Below are 13,221 nucleotides of genomic sequence, written 5' to 3'. Positions count from 1 at the left end.
ATTTGATGAATACCTAAACCTAATAGAGATTTTTTTTTTCGCAGCTTTGATAGAACATGAAGCAAAAAAAAAAAACATTTTAGTAAAAAAAAAGCACCAACAACAAACGTTACCATTAGATCGTAGAGCGGCCAGGAGACAGGTCACTAGTCGTTTTGCAATAGAGAGGTCGCTCACTCGAGGTAAAATACTCATCACCATAAGTGAAGGATGTTGCTCCTCCACACTAGGCGGTATTTGATCACCTGAAATAAATACAGAAATAAATAAAACCAACTTTAAAAAAAGAGGCGGAGGAGGAGGAGAAGGAGAAGGAGGAGGAGGTGGAAGAATAATAATAATAATGCTTATTTGTACTGCTCGCATAGGACTGAAAAGTTCCTAAGAAGAGGAGAAGAGGAGGAGGAGGAGAAGGAGGAGGAGGAGGGGGGGGAGAAGGAGAATTGAATTGAAACATAATAACATTTTATTATTACAATTCATAATAGACATATTACATCTCCTCAGCTAATAAAACGGAGGAAGAGAAGAAGTGGGAGGAGGAGGAGGAGGAGGAGAAGGAGGAGAAGGAGAATTGAATTGAAACATAATAACATTTTTTTATTACACTTATTTTTATTACAACATTTTATTATTACAATTCATAATAGACATATTACATCTCCTCAGCTAATAAAACGGAGGAGGAGAAGGATAGGCTGGCTTAGATTCGTAGAAGCTTAACTCATCCTTTATGGCTGTTTAGCACCTACCCCTAAGCCTCAGATTGGACTTTTTGTGTATGAAAGACACAAAAAGCCCAATCTGAATGGGCTTTTTGTTTAGCACCTACCCCTAAGCCTCAGATTGGGCTTTTTGTTTAGCACCTACCCCTAAGCCTCAGATTGGGCTTTTTGTGTTCCAATCTGAGCTTATCTCACCTTTAAACTCATGAAACCAGGATATCATTTCGGACACAATACCCTGCGGAGCGTCTCCCAGACTGGCTGACGGGTATTTATCACACATTTCCGGCAAGTAGGCCACCTGGAGGCGAGAATGGAAAGTTTTGGCGTCCCGTGCCGCCAATGCATAGCCGGCTATGCCGTCATTATCCTCACACACCATACACAGCTCTGGGGAGAGGGTTAGGAATGCGCCTACTAGCCTGCAAATAGAATAGAATTATATGTAGTAGAATAGAATATTTTATCACACATTTCCGGCGAGCAGGCCACCTGCAGGCGAGAATGGAAAGTTTTGGCGTCCCGTGCCGCCATAACGCCAACGCATAGCCGGCTATACCGTCATTATATTCACACACCATACATAGCTCTGGAAATAGAATAAAATAGAGAGAGAATAGAATACACCTTGTTTATCCTGCCCGAATAGAACAGAAAAGTCCCTTTACCCCAGCAGTCTAAGCAAGGTCTCGTATATTTCATGGGTTAAAAAATTAATACATGTGTCAGTAATAACAGTAACAGAATACTAACTTACTTGTGGGAACACCTCACTCCCATCCTGAGTGTCCACACACGTTCTACATACATTATCCCATGGGGCCTACCTTAAAGTCACACCAAACCCTTCTCTCTTTTTTGCCAATATCTCATTCGCTCCACGTCAGAGTGCATCGAGGATTTGTCTATTAGTTAGAAAACAAAATTTCCTACAATTTTCACTATTATTTGGCAGTGTTTTATAATTAGAAATAGTTAATTAAGAATAATTTAATTAAATTAGACAGCTGATGTTTAGGTTGCCAACGAGGAAAGGAGTAGAAAGTTTTGGAAAGTTTTGGGCGAGAATGGAAAGTTTTGGCGTCCCTAGCCGCCAACGCATAGCCGGCTATGCCGTCATTATATTCACACACCATACACAGCTCTGGGGAGAGGGTTAGGAATGCGCCTACTAGCCTGCAAATAGAATACACCTTGTTTATCCTGCCCGAATAGAACAGAAAAGTCCCTTTACCCCAGCAGTCTAAGCAAGGTCTCGTATATTTCATGGGTTATAAAATTAAAAATTAATACATGTGTCAGTAATAACAGTAACAGAATACTAACTTACTTGTGGGAACACCTCACTCCCATCCTGAATGTCCACACACGTTCTACATACATTATCCCATGAGGCCTACCTTAAAGTCACACCAAACCCTTCTCTCTTTTTTGCCAATATCTCATTCGCTCCACGTCAGAGTGCATCGGGGATTTGTCTATTAGTTAGAAAACACAATTTCCTACTATTTTCACTATTATTTGGCATGTTTACTCAGTACCGGTCCGGAGCCAGGCTTTCTCCTATCCTGTCCCCATTCCTTTTTACTTCTTTTTTTTTATTTCAGGACGATAAGACCTTCATTGTTACCGTTGGCTCTACCAAACCTCCTTATCTAGGTTCGTTCTCGAAACGTCTGGCTTTCTCATATCTTGTACTAATTCCCTTTTTGATTTCAGGACGATAAGGCCTCCACTGTTATAGTTCCCTCTATGAAGCCATCTAGGTTCGTTCTAGGAACGTCTGGCTTTCTCCTATCTTGTCCTCTTTCTCTCTTCGATTTCGGAATTTCAATATTCATCTCTAATGCCTGATCTTACCATTACCACTGAGAGTTAACACAGTGTCAAGTGTTTTCTTTGACGTCACCCATTTGATTTACACAGGGTCCGGAGTTAGAAGCTGTTAAATTTCAGCTAGATCCAATGGAGAAAAAAAGTTCGGCTCTTATGGGTTATTCATTTATTACCTATCAGGGGCGAGATTAGGCAGGTCAGGGAACACCTCACTCCCATCCTGAGTGTCCAGGCACGTTCTTCTACATACATTGTACACTCCGGCTTCATCTTCACTTAGATAGGGACGTATGGTGTAGATTTGAGACGTGGGCTCCGTGGGGGGCTTGTAGGCAAACAAATCCGTGCTGGCATCAACTGGGATTAGGCGCTGGAATAATAGAATAGAACAGAATAGAATAGATTATACCCTGTTTACCCTGCCAGAATAAGACTGAAAATTTAATTATGGTTTTGTGAAGAGGTATAACTTTGGCAGATCCAGTTTGTCTGGTAGTTGATTCTACTCTTGCAACTGTATCTGTGAGTAAGCACTATTATTATCTTCATCTTCACTTAGATAGGGACGTATGGTGTAGATTTGAGACGTGGGCTCCGTGGGGGGCTTGTAGGCAAACAAATCCGTGCTGGCGTCAACTGGGATTAGGCGCTGGAATAATAGAATAGAACAGAATAGAATAGATTATACCCTGTTTACCCTGCCAGAATATGACTGTCCCTTTACTCCCCAAGTCTGGCTAGGGGACGTTAAACAGGGAGTAGACGAGCTTAGTCTGACTGGGGGACTTTAAACAGGGAGTATACCAGCCTGAATTCCCCTTGCTAAAGAAACAGCAAAGGTTGAATGCGAAGGGCATCCACTTGAAAAATTCGTAGCCAAAACCAAATGTCAGCCCAAAACAATCACCCTAGTTTGGGCTGATTGAGAGGATGGCGAAAAACGCCTTGTTTAAACAATAAAGAAAAATAACACATTACAATAGGCAACAGGGTGGATGGATTTCAAAATGAAAATTTTCGATCCCATTGCAAATCAATATGCTGATTTAACTTTCAGATTAGCAGCAATACATTTATGGTTCAGTAGTAAATTACCTTAAGTCAGCCGTCAAACTATTCCGGAAATCCAAGGTAAACACCTCCTGAAAACGCCTTGAACTAGGGTGTAATGGGTATGGGAACACCTTAAACTAGGTAAATCAGAATGTTGATCTCAATTTAACACAAGTAGCAATATATTTATGGACCAGCATAAAATTACCTGTAAGTCAGCAGTGAGTCCGCCTCGGAACACCCACGGCTCTTGATCGCCCGACATGAAAGTCTCTTTCCATCCTTTACTGAACCACGTGTAGTTACCGGGCAGAGTGAGACAGGAGATGGGGCTGACGGAATCGGCCGACTCGGGCCCCCCGCTGGCCGGTTGGGTGGAAGAGCGACTGTCCTGACAGTGGCCGCTGGCCAGCCATTTGATGTAGGAGTTGAGAAGGGAGACGACACCTGTATGTAAAATAGAATGGTGGTTTAAGGAAGGGGAGCGACTGTCCTGACAGTGGCCGCTGGCCAGCCATTTGATGTAGGAGTTGAGAAGGGAGACGACACCTGTATGTAAAATAGAATGGTCGTTTATGGAAGGGGCTACATATCAGTCGCGCTCCTATATCACCAAAGATTGGAAAATAGATCAGTTGCGCTTACTTGGGTGATGTTTCAAAGTCATAGAGCAGGAAAAATAAGGACTAACGGAAGCTTACTTGGGTGATGTTTCAAAGTCATAGAGCAGGAAAAATGAGGACCAACGGAATTTTTCTTTTTCTTCTACGATGCATACTTGGGTGATGTTTCAAAGTCATAGAGCAGGAAAAATGAGGACCAACGGAATTTTTCTTTTTCTTCTACGACTCTTCTAGATCCCGAGATAAATCGATTTAAAAAATACCGGTAAATCGTGAACTTTGACGTCACGGCATACGCTCCCGTAGGCGATCACTCGGATTAAGCAACCTGATTGACAAAAAAAAGTAGAACTAACTCGGAAAGATAATCTCTAGGCAGAGTACTCGCATAGTCCTCGGATATAGTGCCATCCTCAGACTCTGTCTCTAGCTTGATGTCGGCCGATATTGATTCGTCTGGAAATAATTAATTCATATGTTAATTCATTGGCAAAAAATTCCGTTAATTTACATTCGATGGATCGTAATAGTACAAAGAAAAAGGAAATAAAATTAAAAATCCTTGAGAAAATTAATTGAAAAATTAAAAGTTGAAGAAGAAAAAAAATCGACAATGCCGGTTGGGTGAAAGAGCTCACTCTTGGAGTATGTATCATGCCATTAAAGACTTAAAAAAATAGAAATAATCTTCTTCTTCGCCTTTTCGCATATACAGACGGGGTCGGCGTTTTTGTCAGGCTCTCAATCAGCCCTAGGAGGGTGATTGCTTATAGACTGATATTTGGTTTTGGCTACAAAATTGTAACGAGTGGATGCCCTTTGCACACAACTATTGCTGTTTCTTTAGTAAGGGAAAATTCAGGCGGGTATCCTCCCTCTTTAAAGTCCCCCAGCCAGACAGCTGTTTTCACGAAACTGAGAACATAATTAAAAAAAAAAAACTTACTGAGTTCTGGTTTGATATCTGCACTACATTTACTCCACTGTGCCAAAGTATGGATAGCTATAAAATTGGCACCGTATTCACAGTTGGGATTTGTCAGAACGCCGCGAATTTTCGGTATAATATCCGGGGATCTTCCTGGAAAAATTCGAAAGACAAGATTGTGATGTGGTGAAATATGTATAAGGTAGTGCTTTGATTATATGTAATCAGCTTATAACAAGATGTCCCAATATGCTAAGATGTTAACAGGGTCGGCATTTCTTGACAGTCTCTCAATCAGCCCTAGGGTGATTGCTGCCCTTTTTTTTCTCCGTTTTTTTTTTTTTTTTTTTTTTTTTCAACTTTTTTTCGAATGCCCTGTAGACAATGTAATTTAAAAGAGAATGGTCCCACTACTCCCTACACAGCTTCACACGACTGGATTTTTTTCTCAACGCCACAAAATGTCCTTGTAGGAATGTAATTGAATGAGAGTGTTCCCACTACGAACGACACGATTTTTTTTCCGAACGACAAGTCTGAACAGGCCTTTAGGAGCTCCACAGAGACCCCAAATGCCCACAGTTTGAAGAATCCTCCTCGTGAATCTATTGACCCGGGGGGCCCCGGCAAAACCTGGCAAAGAGGGCCCCAAAAATTTATATACCTACGCCATTGAATAGAATATATCTTGTCTATCTTACTAGAATTAAAACCAACCTCAGTGGTGTAGTGGTTATCACGGTTGATTTAATCGTGTTAAGCATACTTTAATGTTCAAGGATTGTCACAAATATACTTACTTTACAAATAGATCCTTTCTTTGTTCTGTAGTCCATGGTCTTCCGTAGAATCCTGAAACAGATTCAAATTGGTCACAAATATACTTACTTTACAAATAGATCCTTTCTTTGTTCTGTAGTCCATGGTCTTCCGTAGAATCCTGAAACAGATTCAAATTAAAAGACATTGTACGGACTTTATCTTATCTGGGTAACTATCTACTTTACTTCCTTTTAGATCTAGAAGGAGTCTCATTTTTGGCGTAGGTAGATTTTTTTTTTTTTACTTTTTTTCGAATGCCCTGTAGACAATGTAATTTAAAAGAGAATGGTCCCACTACTCCCTACACAGCTTCACACGACAGGATTTTTTTCTCAACGCCACAAAATGTCCTTGTAGGAATGTAATTAAATGAGAGTGTTCCCACTACGAACGACACGATTTTTTTTCGAACGACAAGTCTGAACAGGCCTTTAGGAGCTCCACAGAGACCCCAAATGCCCATAATTTGAAGAATCCTCCTCGTCAATCTATTGACCCCGGGGGCCCCGGCAAAACCTGGCAAAGAGGGCCCCAAAAAATTTATATACCTACGCCATTGAATAGAACATATCTTATCTATCCTGCTAGAATGAAAACCAACCTCAGTGGTGTAGTGGTTATCACGGTTGATTTAATCGTGTTAAGCGTACTTTAATGTTCAAGGCTTGTCACAAATGTACTTACTTTACAAATAGATCCTTTCTTTGTTCTGTAGTCCATGGTCTTCCGTAGAATCCTGAAACAGATTCAAATTAAAAGACATTGTACGGACTTTATCTTATCTGGGTAACTATCTACTTTACTTCCTTTTAGATCTAGAAGAAGTCTCATTTTTGGCGTAGGTATCTACTTACGAACATACCCATACCTACCTCGGTGGCGTAGTGGTCAAGACGCTCGCCTGGTAAACAGGAGGGCGTGGGTTCGATCCCAGTCCAGGCATAGAATTTTATCATTTATTTGAGAATTTGACCACATAATAAATATAGTAATGGAGCTCTAAGGGTTAGGTGGTAAAGAAAGCCTGAGGCGTTAACCTTGCCTAGTGGTTACCTTCCACTCAAGAGTCTATTATTATTATTATACCCCTGGCTTCTTCAGAAAATATGTACGAGAGGTATAAAGGCGGCGATGAAACTCCATTTTTTAGTCTTCTTCATTTTAAAGTGTGTATATTTTCGTTTTATTAAAGGCGTATGTCAGGACGGTTCTTTCGTTTGCGGAGACACCCCTGGCTTCTTCAGAAAATATGTACGAGAGGTATAAAAACGGCGATGAAACTCCATTTTTTAGTCTTCTTCATTTTAAAGTGTGTTTATTTTCGTTTTATTAAAGGCGTATGTCAGGACGGTTCTTTCGTTTGCGGAGATCTTCAAGTCCACACTCCATGCGAAAAAAAAGACATCGAGCTTTCTGCCATCTGGCTTTAAAACCCTTTCACCCCGACTTATTTTAGGAAGAATCTTTTTAATTTTTCTTATTGGCGCATGAAAGATAACACCCACGTCAATAAAGACCTTGGGAGTTAGTTCTACACTAACGTTAAACCCCTGTGAAACCAAATTTTCCAAGTACACCCCATGTTAGGCAGAAAAGACCAGGGAAAGCACCAGGTCAAGGAGGGTAGATATACCCTGACAATGGATAAATCTAAACCCAGAAAAAGTATAAAACATGAAGATTGAACTGAACAAAGCCCACTTGAGGATGGGGGGCAGGCCCACCTGGGGCTTCACAATGGGCCCGTAGGAGGCCTTGGGCTTTTGAAATTCAGGGAGCCTGTGAAAGAGAAGCAAGAGAAGGGTATTTCATAATAATAAATTAATAACCAAAGAAATGTCTGAACATCACACGGTCTGAACATCACACGACAATCTATTACATTCAGGAGCTAAAAAAATGAACAACTAAAGTTCATCACATCCACGTTATCAGTAAATAGTTTCTTCAAATTGCATTGGGCAAGGTTTCATGCTCGAAGAACTGAGTGTGTCAGAAGGCATGTGACTTTCGGGCTTGAAAAAAAAAAATGTCGAATTGCAAATAGGAGCCCATATAAATAGAGCTCCAAGTCCCATACTTTTGGTAGGTACAGTAGTATTTCGAAAAAAAAAGGGGGGGAAATCGAATAACTGTCTAAATTACAAATATAGACCCCCATATCAATGGGGGGTCAACTCCTATACTTTATTGGTAGACTCAGTAGTCACAAAAATGTCGAATTGCAAATAGGAGCCCATATAAATAGAGCTCCAAGTCCCATACTTTTGGTAGGTACAGTAGTATTTCGAAAAAAAAGGGGGGGGGAAATCGAATAACTGTCTAAATTACAAATATAGACCCCCATATCAATGGGGGGTCAACTTCTATACTTTATTGGTAGACTCAGTACCTCAGTAGTCACTTACCAGTCATCGCAATATAGCATTATAGCAACTTACCAGTCTACTATAGCATTGCGCAGAGAGACTCAAATTCACAAGGTAAGAGCTTTTCCTCGACTCTAATTATCCATCCCCAATTTCGCAGAGAAGAGAAGGAACCTCCCCACAAGTATTGGTACAAATAGTACTTTAGTAGGACAAGTACACAATGGAATAGGTTTAAAGTGGCATACAAAGCAGAAAATGAAAGTAGCATGCGTTTTTCGGAAACACTTGATATTTAATTTGAAATATTTTTAATTTTTTGACCGTGCAGCAAATTCCACGACTTTTCCAGGTTTTCTTTAAAATTTCACGATTTTCCATGACTTTTGGGGCCGATTTTCAGATTCCACGACTTTTCCAGGCTTTCTAGGTCGCGTATTTTAAACCCTGATAGACTTTCATCTGTGTTAATCTGTTAATTTCACTTACTTGTCACTAGAGGGCGTAGCTTCGCTGTCCTCCACCTGCATGGGTACTTCATCAGTTTTGCTCCCCGGGGAGGTGTCTAATGGGGTCGCGGTCCCCGTGCAAGAATTACAATCCATGGGTTCGCTCAGTACTTTGTTCTCGGAGATGAGGGAGTTCATGATCAGGCCGGTAGATGGCGTGGGTGTCGCGGTCAACATGGAACTGTCCGTTGTACCATTACTCTACAAGAAGAGAAGATACATAACCATTATCGTTCTATCCTACTGGACAGGTCGATGAACAAAGCCCCTCAACCATACTCTAGATTGCTCTGCAATACATTAGTATTAACAGTGCTTTAACAGGTCGATGAACAAAGCCCCTCAACCATACTCTAGATTGCTCTGCAATACATTAGTATTAACAGTGCTTTATTTATTTATTTATTTTTCAGTAGGAACAAGATTCAGTAAGAACAAGGGGTACAAAATATTCTAAGGCGTTCCTTTATTTAGCTGAAATATCAAGCAGTCAAAACATGAAGAAACATGGTGGTGATGATGATGGTGGTGGTGGTGGTGGTAGTGGTGTTGTTGTAGCGGTTTTAGCTTTCGCCCAATGGTAATGGCAGGATTAAGAAAACATGTCTTTTTGTATCTGCCATAAACCGGGGATGATGGTCTCGAGCCATGTTTAATTGGCTCGTCCTGAACCGCAGTCAACCATTGTGAGGACTTGTACCTACACTATAAACAGGGAGGAGAACAGCTAACCCTAACCAGCCTAGCAAGCTGGCAGTTCCACAAAGGGTTCTCTCTGCTTTTAAAGACCAAGCACAAGTCCTCACGATGGTTGACTGCGGTTCAGAAGGAGCCAGCCTATTTAACATGGCTAGAGCTAGAGATCATCACCCCGGTGTATAGCAGATACAAAAAGACATCTTTTCTTTATTCTGCTATCGCCATTCGGCGAAAGCTAAAGCCGCTACAACAACAGGAAATAGAGGGATTTTATCCAGGAAGGACTTCAATTACCTAAATATCAAAATATTCAGTGTACCTACCATACCCAAAGCAAAGGAATTTAAATTGTATCGAGCACAGTTGAATGTCGTTCCCCACTCCCCAGTTATTATTACACCTAGGTAAATCTCATGACTTGACATGGACTTGAACCATCAACCTTCAGATTCGAAGTCCGACGCGTTAACAACTGCGCCACTGAGGTTGGTTGCGAGTTTGGAATATAACAGGTGGTTTTGATTTCCATTGAAAATTGAGAAGTATTATAAGAAAACTTGTGTTTGATTAATACCTAAACCTAATAGAGAGTTTTTTTTTCGCAGCTTTGATAGAACATTTCTTCCAGCTTACTGGCCCGTTCGAACCATTCGGCTACCTGGAAAGATAAGAAGACAGCCTGGTTTAGCTAAGCGCTTTCATTAGGCGCGTCCCAATTTTTTTCTACATGCTCTAAAGAAAGAAAGATCTAAATCCGTTCTAGTCGTTTTGCAATAGAGAGGTCGCTCACTCGAGGTAAAATACTCATCACCATAAGTGAAGGATGTTGCTCCTCCACACTAGGCGGGATTTGATCACCTGAAATAAATACAGAAATAAATAAAACCAATTTTAAAAAAAGAAGAGGCGGAGGAGGAGGAGGAGGTGGAAGAATAATAATAATGCTTATAGAAGTGGGAGGAGGAGGAGGGGGAGAAGGAGAATTGAATTGAAACATAATAACATTTTATTATGACAATTCATAATAGACATATTACATCTCCTCAGCTAATAAAACGGAGGAGGAAAAGAAGTGGGAGGAGGAGGAGGGGGAGAAGGAGAATTGAATTGAAACATAATAACATTTTATTATGACAATTCATAATAGACATATTACATCTCCTCAGCTAATAAAAATGAGGACCAACGGAATTTTTCTTTTTCTTCTACGACTTCTAGATTCCGAGATAAATCGATTTAAAAAATACCGGTAAATCGTGAAATTTGACGTCACGGCATACGCTCCCGTAGGCGATCACTCGGATTAAGCAACCTGATTGACAAAAAAAAAGTAGAACTAACTCGGAAAGATAATCTCTAGGCGGGCCCAAAGCCCTGCCAGGGTATAATATTGTTGAAAACATGATGGGTATATTTCCTTTAGGTGTAAGCCAGCGGCGTGACTTTTCTAAGCTAGGTGAGGTCAATATGAGTAACTGGTTGAAATACCAGCGTAATGGCGGGGTAGAAAACCCTGAAAATCTCTGAATCAAAGCTGCCAATCTCTAGGCGGGCCCAAAGCCCTGCCAGGGTATAATATTGTTGAAAACATGATGGGTATATTTCCTTTAGGTGTAAGCCAGCGGCGATAGCATTCTAAACGCACCAGTTTCCAATGGATCATTAAAAGTAAAGCAACGTTGCGCGTGGTTTTAGCTAAACGGGAGAGCGTGTGGGCAATCAGGCTCTGCCAACTTTTCCAAGCTAGGTGAGGTCAATGTGTCAATGTGAGTAACTGGTTGAAACACCAGCGTAATGGCGGGGTAGAAAACCCTGATGTGGCCTCAGTTGACATTATAACCTAAGATTATGTCTGCCTGTAAAAAAAAAAAAAAATCTGGTGTGAACATCACACGACTTTCCTTATCCTATTGAATGATGCTTATTTTGGGTGTTGTTCTATTGTAACTTTTACAATATCTCTAACCGTTTAGTCTGACAATATCTCTAACCGTATAGCTGAAAATCTATAGATTTCGGATCTCACCTCGCATATCCCATACATAGGGGTACAATTCATACAGGAGTTCCTGTCTTCCTTCTCTCTTCGATTTCGGGACGATAAGACCCTAGCAGTTACAGTTCCCTCTGTCAAACCTCTTTTTTTTAAAAAAAAAGCTGCCATCATTTCTATAGATTTCGCATCTCACCTCGCATATCCCATACATAGGGGTACAATTCATACAGGAGTTCTCTATTATTACAGTAGGTGAGACGTAGGAACAGCTTGTTTAGATTCTGACTGAATTCTTCCAGCTTACTGGCCCGTTCGAACCATTCGGCTACCTGGAAAGATAAGAAGACAGCCTGGTTTAGCTAAGCGCTTTCATTAGGCGCGTCCCAATTTTTTTCTACATGCTCTAAAGAAAGAAAGATCTAAATCCGTTTGGCTGGGGGACGTTAAACAGGGAATATACCAGCCTGAATTTCTTTTGCTAAAGAAATAGCAAAGGTTGAGTCGAAGGGCATCCACTCGTAAAATTCGGTAGCCAAAACCAAATGCCAGCCCAAAAGCGATCACCCTAGGGCTGATTGAGGGCTGACGAAAAACGCCGACCCCGTCTGCACAGTGCACACGGGAAAAGGTGAAGAAGAAGAAGAAGAGGTCAGCCCAAAAGCGATCACCCTAGGGCTGATTGAGAGGCAGACGAAAAACGCCGACCCCGTCTGCACACGGGAAAAGGTGAAGAAGAAGCAGCTCTAATGAAAGAAAGAACAAAGAAAAAAAAAGATGAGTATTTCACCGCCGATTTTATTTCGTAGCAAAGAAACAACTGCTACATTAGACTCGTGTGGTTTGTGTCGCAGCATGTCCATCCCGTAGTATGCCTCTCATCAGATGGGCGAGAAGAGACACAATACTTCTTTCTATCTATCTATCATCTATTATATTTACGTGGTGCTCGTCAATTTCTTGGTCATATGCACCACTGCAATACTTTAGGTGGTGAGGAAAATGACCTGATAGTCAATTCCCAGCATTTCATACCAATCAACAAATTTAGGTGCTGGGTCAACACGAGAACACCAGAAAGTAACCCATTGAAATATTTGCAATCCAAAAACGAATACAAATTTTTGTCGATGGAGGGGATCGAACCCGGGACCTTCTGCATACCTCTGGTTTTCTATCCGCCAGGCTTTTCTCCTTAAGGAGTCTACTATGTGACACTAGTTGAGAGTTGGATTTGAGCCAGTTGAATTCCTGAAGTACATGTAGACCTTGGGCTCCGTGCTCGAATGGTAAGTAGAATAGGTCGCACATGAGCGTCAGGTCTTGAATCGTCAGCTCCTTGTCCTTATCTAACATTGATCTGGGAATAAAGAATAACAGACAAAATAAGAGAAAAGAAAATGTACAAGAGTGGTGCATTTTATTTAACATTTAACCGCTAACCTCAGCGCGGTTCATTCAAGGTCACTACCTCCCCTCACATGGAAGTGTGTTTATGACGTGAGGGGCGTTAACCACTTTTAGGTTTACGTTTCCCCTCTTGCCATACTAAACCAAGCTCTCGACTGCGGTTAAGAGTCGCCATTTTTTTCGCGGTTTAGAGACGCCATTTTTTCTCGGTTTAGAGACGCCATTTTTTTTCTCGGTTTAGAGACGCCATTTTT

At 41.1% G+C, this 13,221-nt stretch overlaps 1 protein-coding gene and 1 long non-coding RNA gene across 2 annotated transcripts in view; both read right to left on the bottom strand.

Annotated features, from left to right (window-relative positions):
• LOC103512952 overlaps window positions 1-13,221 on the bottom strand; it is a gene marked incomplete at its 5' end in the record, with an annotated part of 17,696 nt that overhangs the window by 1,144 nt on the left and 3,331 nt on the right. Inside the window, 8 exons of the mRNA XM_026826280.1 lie at window positions 114-245; window positions 921-1,147; window positions 1,734-1,901; window positions 2,735-2,831; window positions 3,111-3,210; window positions 3,823-4,061; window positions 11,754-11,889; window positions 12,722-12,915. Coding sequence (XP_026682081.1) covers window positions 114-245; window positions 921-1,147; window positions 1,734-1,901; window positions 2,735-2,831; window positions 3,111-3,210; window positions 3,823-4,061; window positions 11,754-11,889; window positions 12,722-12,915 — 1,293 coding nt within the window. The remainder of the gene's footprint in view (window positions 1-113; window positions 246-920; window positions 1,148-1,733; window positions 1,902-2,734; window positions 2,832-3,110; window positions 3,211-3,822; window positions 4,062-11,753; window positions 11,890-12,721; window positions 12,916-13,221) is intronic.
• Window positions 4,642-5,320, bottom strand: LOC113468949. The gene is made up of 2 exons (XR_003392519.1): window positions 5,184-5,320; window positions 4,642-4,693 (listed from the first exon to the last, which is right to left on the bottom strand). It is a non-coding gene; the product is annotated as an uncharacterized LOC113468949 (long non-coding RNA).

This window comes from Diaphorina citri, unplaced genomic scaffold, assembly GCF_000475195.1.
Source record: "Diaphorina citri unplaced genomic scaffold, Diaci psyllid genome assembly version 1.1 scaffold904, whole genome shotgun sequence".
Classification (NCBI taxonomy): Eukaryota; Metazoa; Arthropoda; class Insecta; order Hemiptera; family Psyllidae; genus Diaphorina; species Diaphorina citri.
This window is presented reverse-complemented; position numbering and strand designations above follow the sequence as displayed.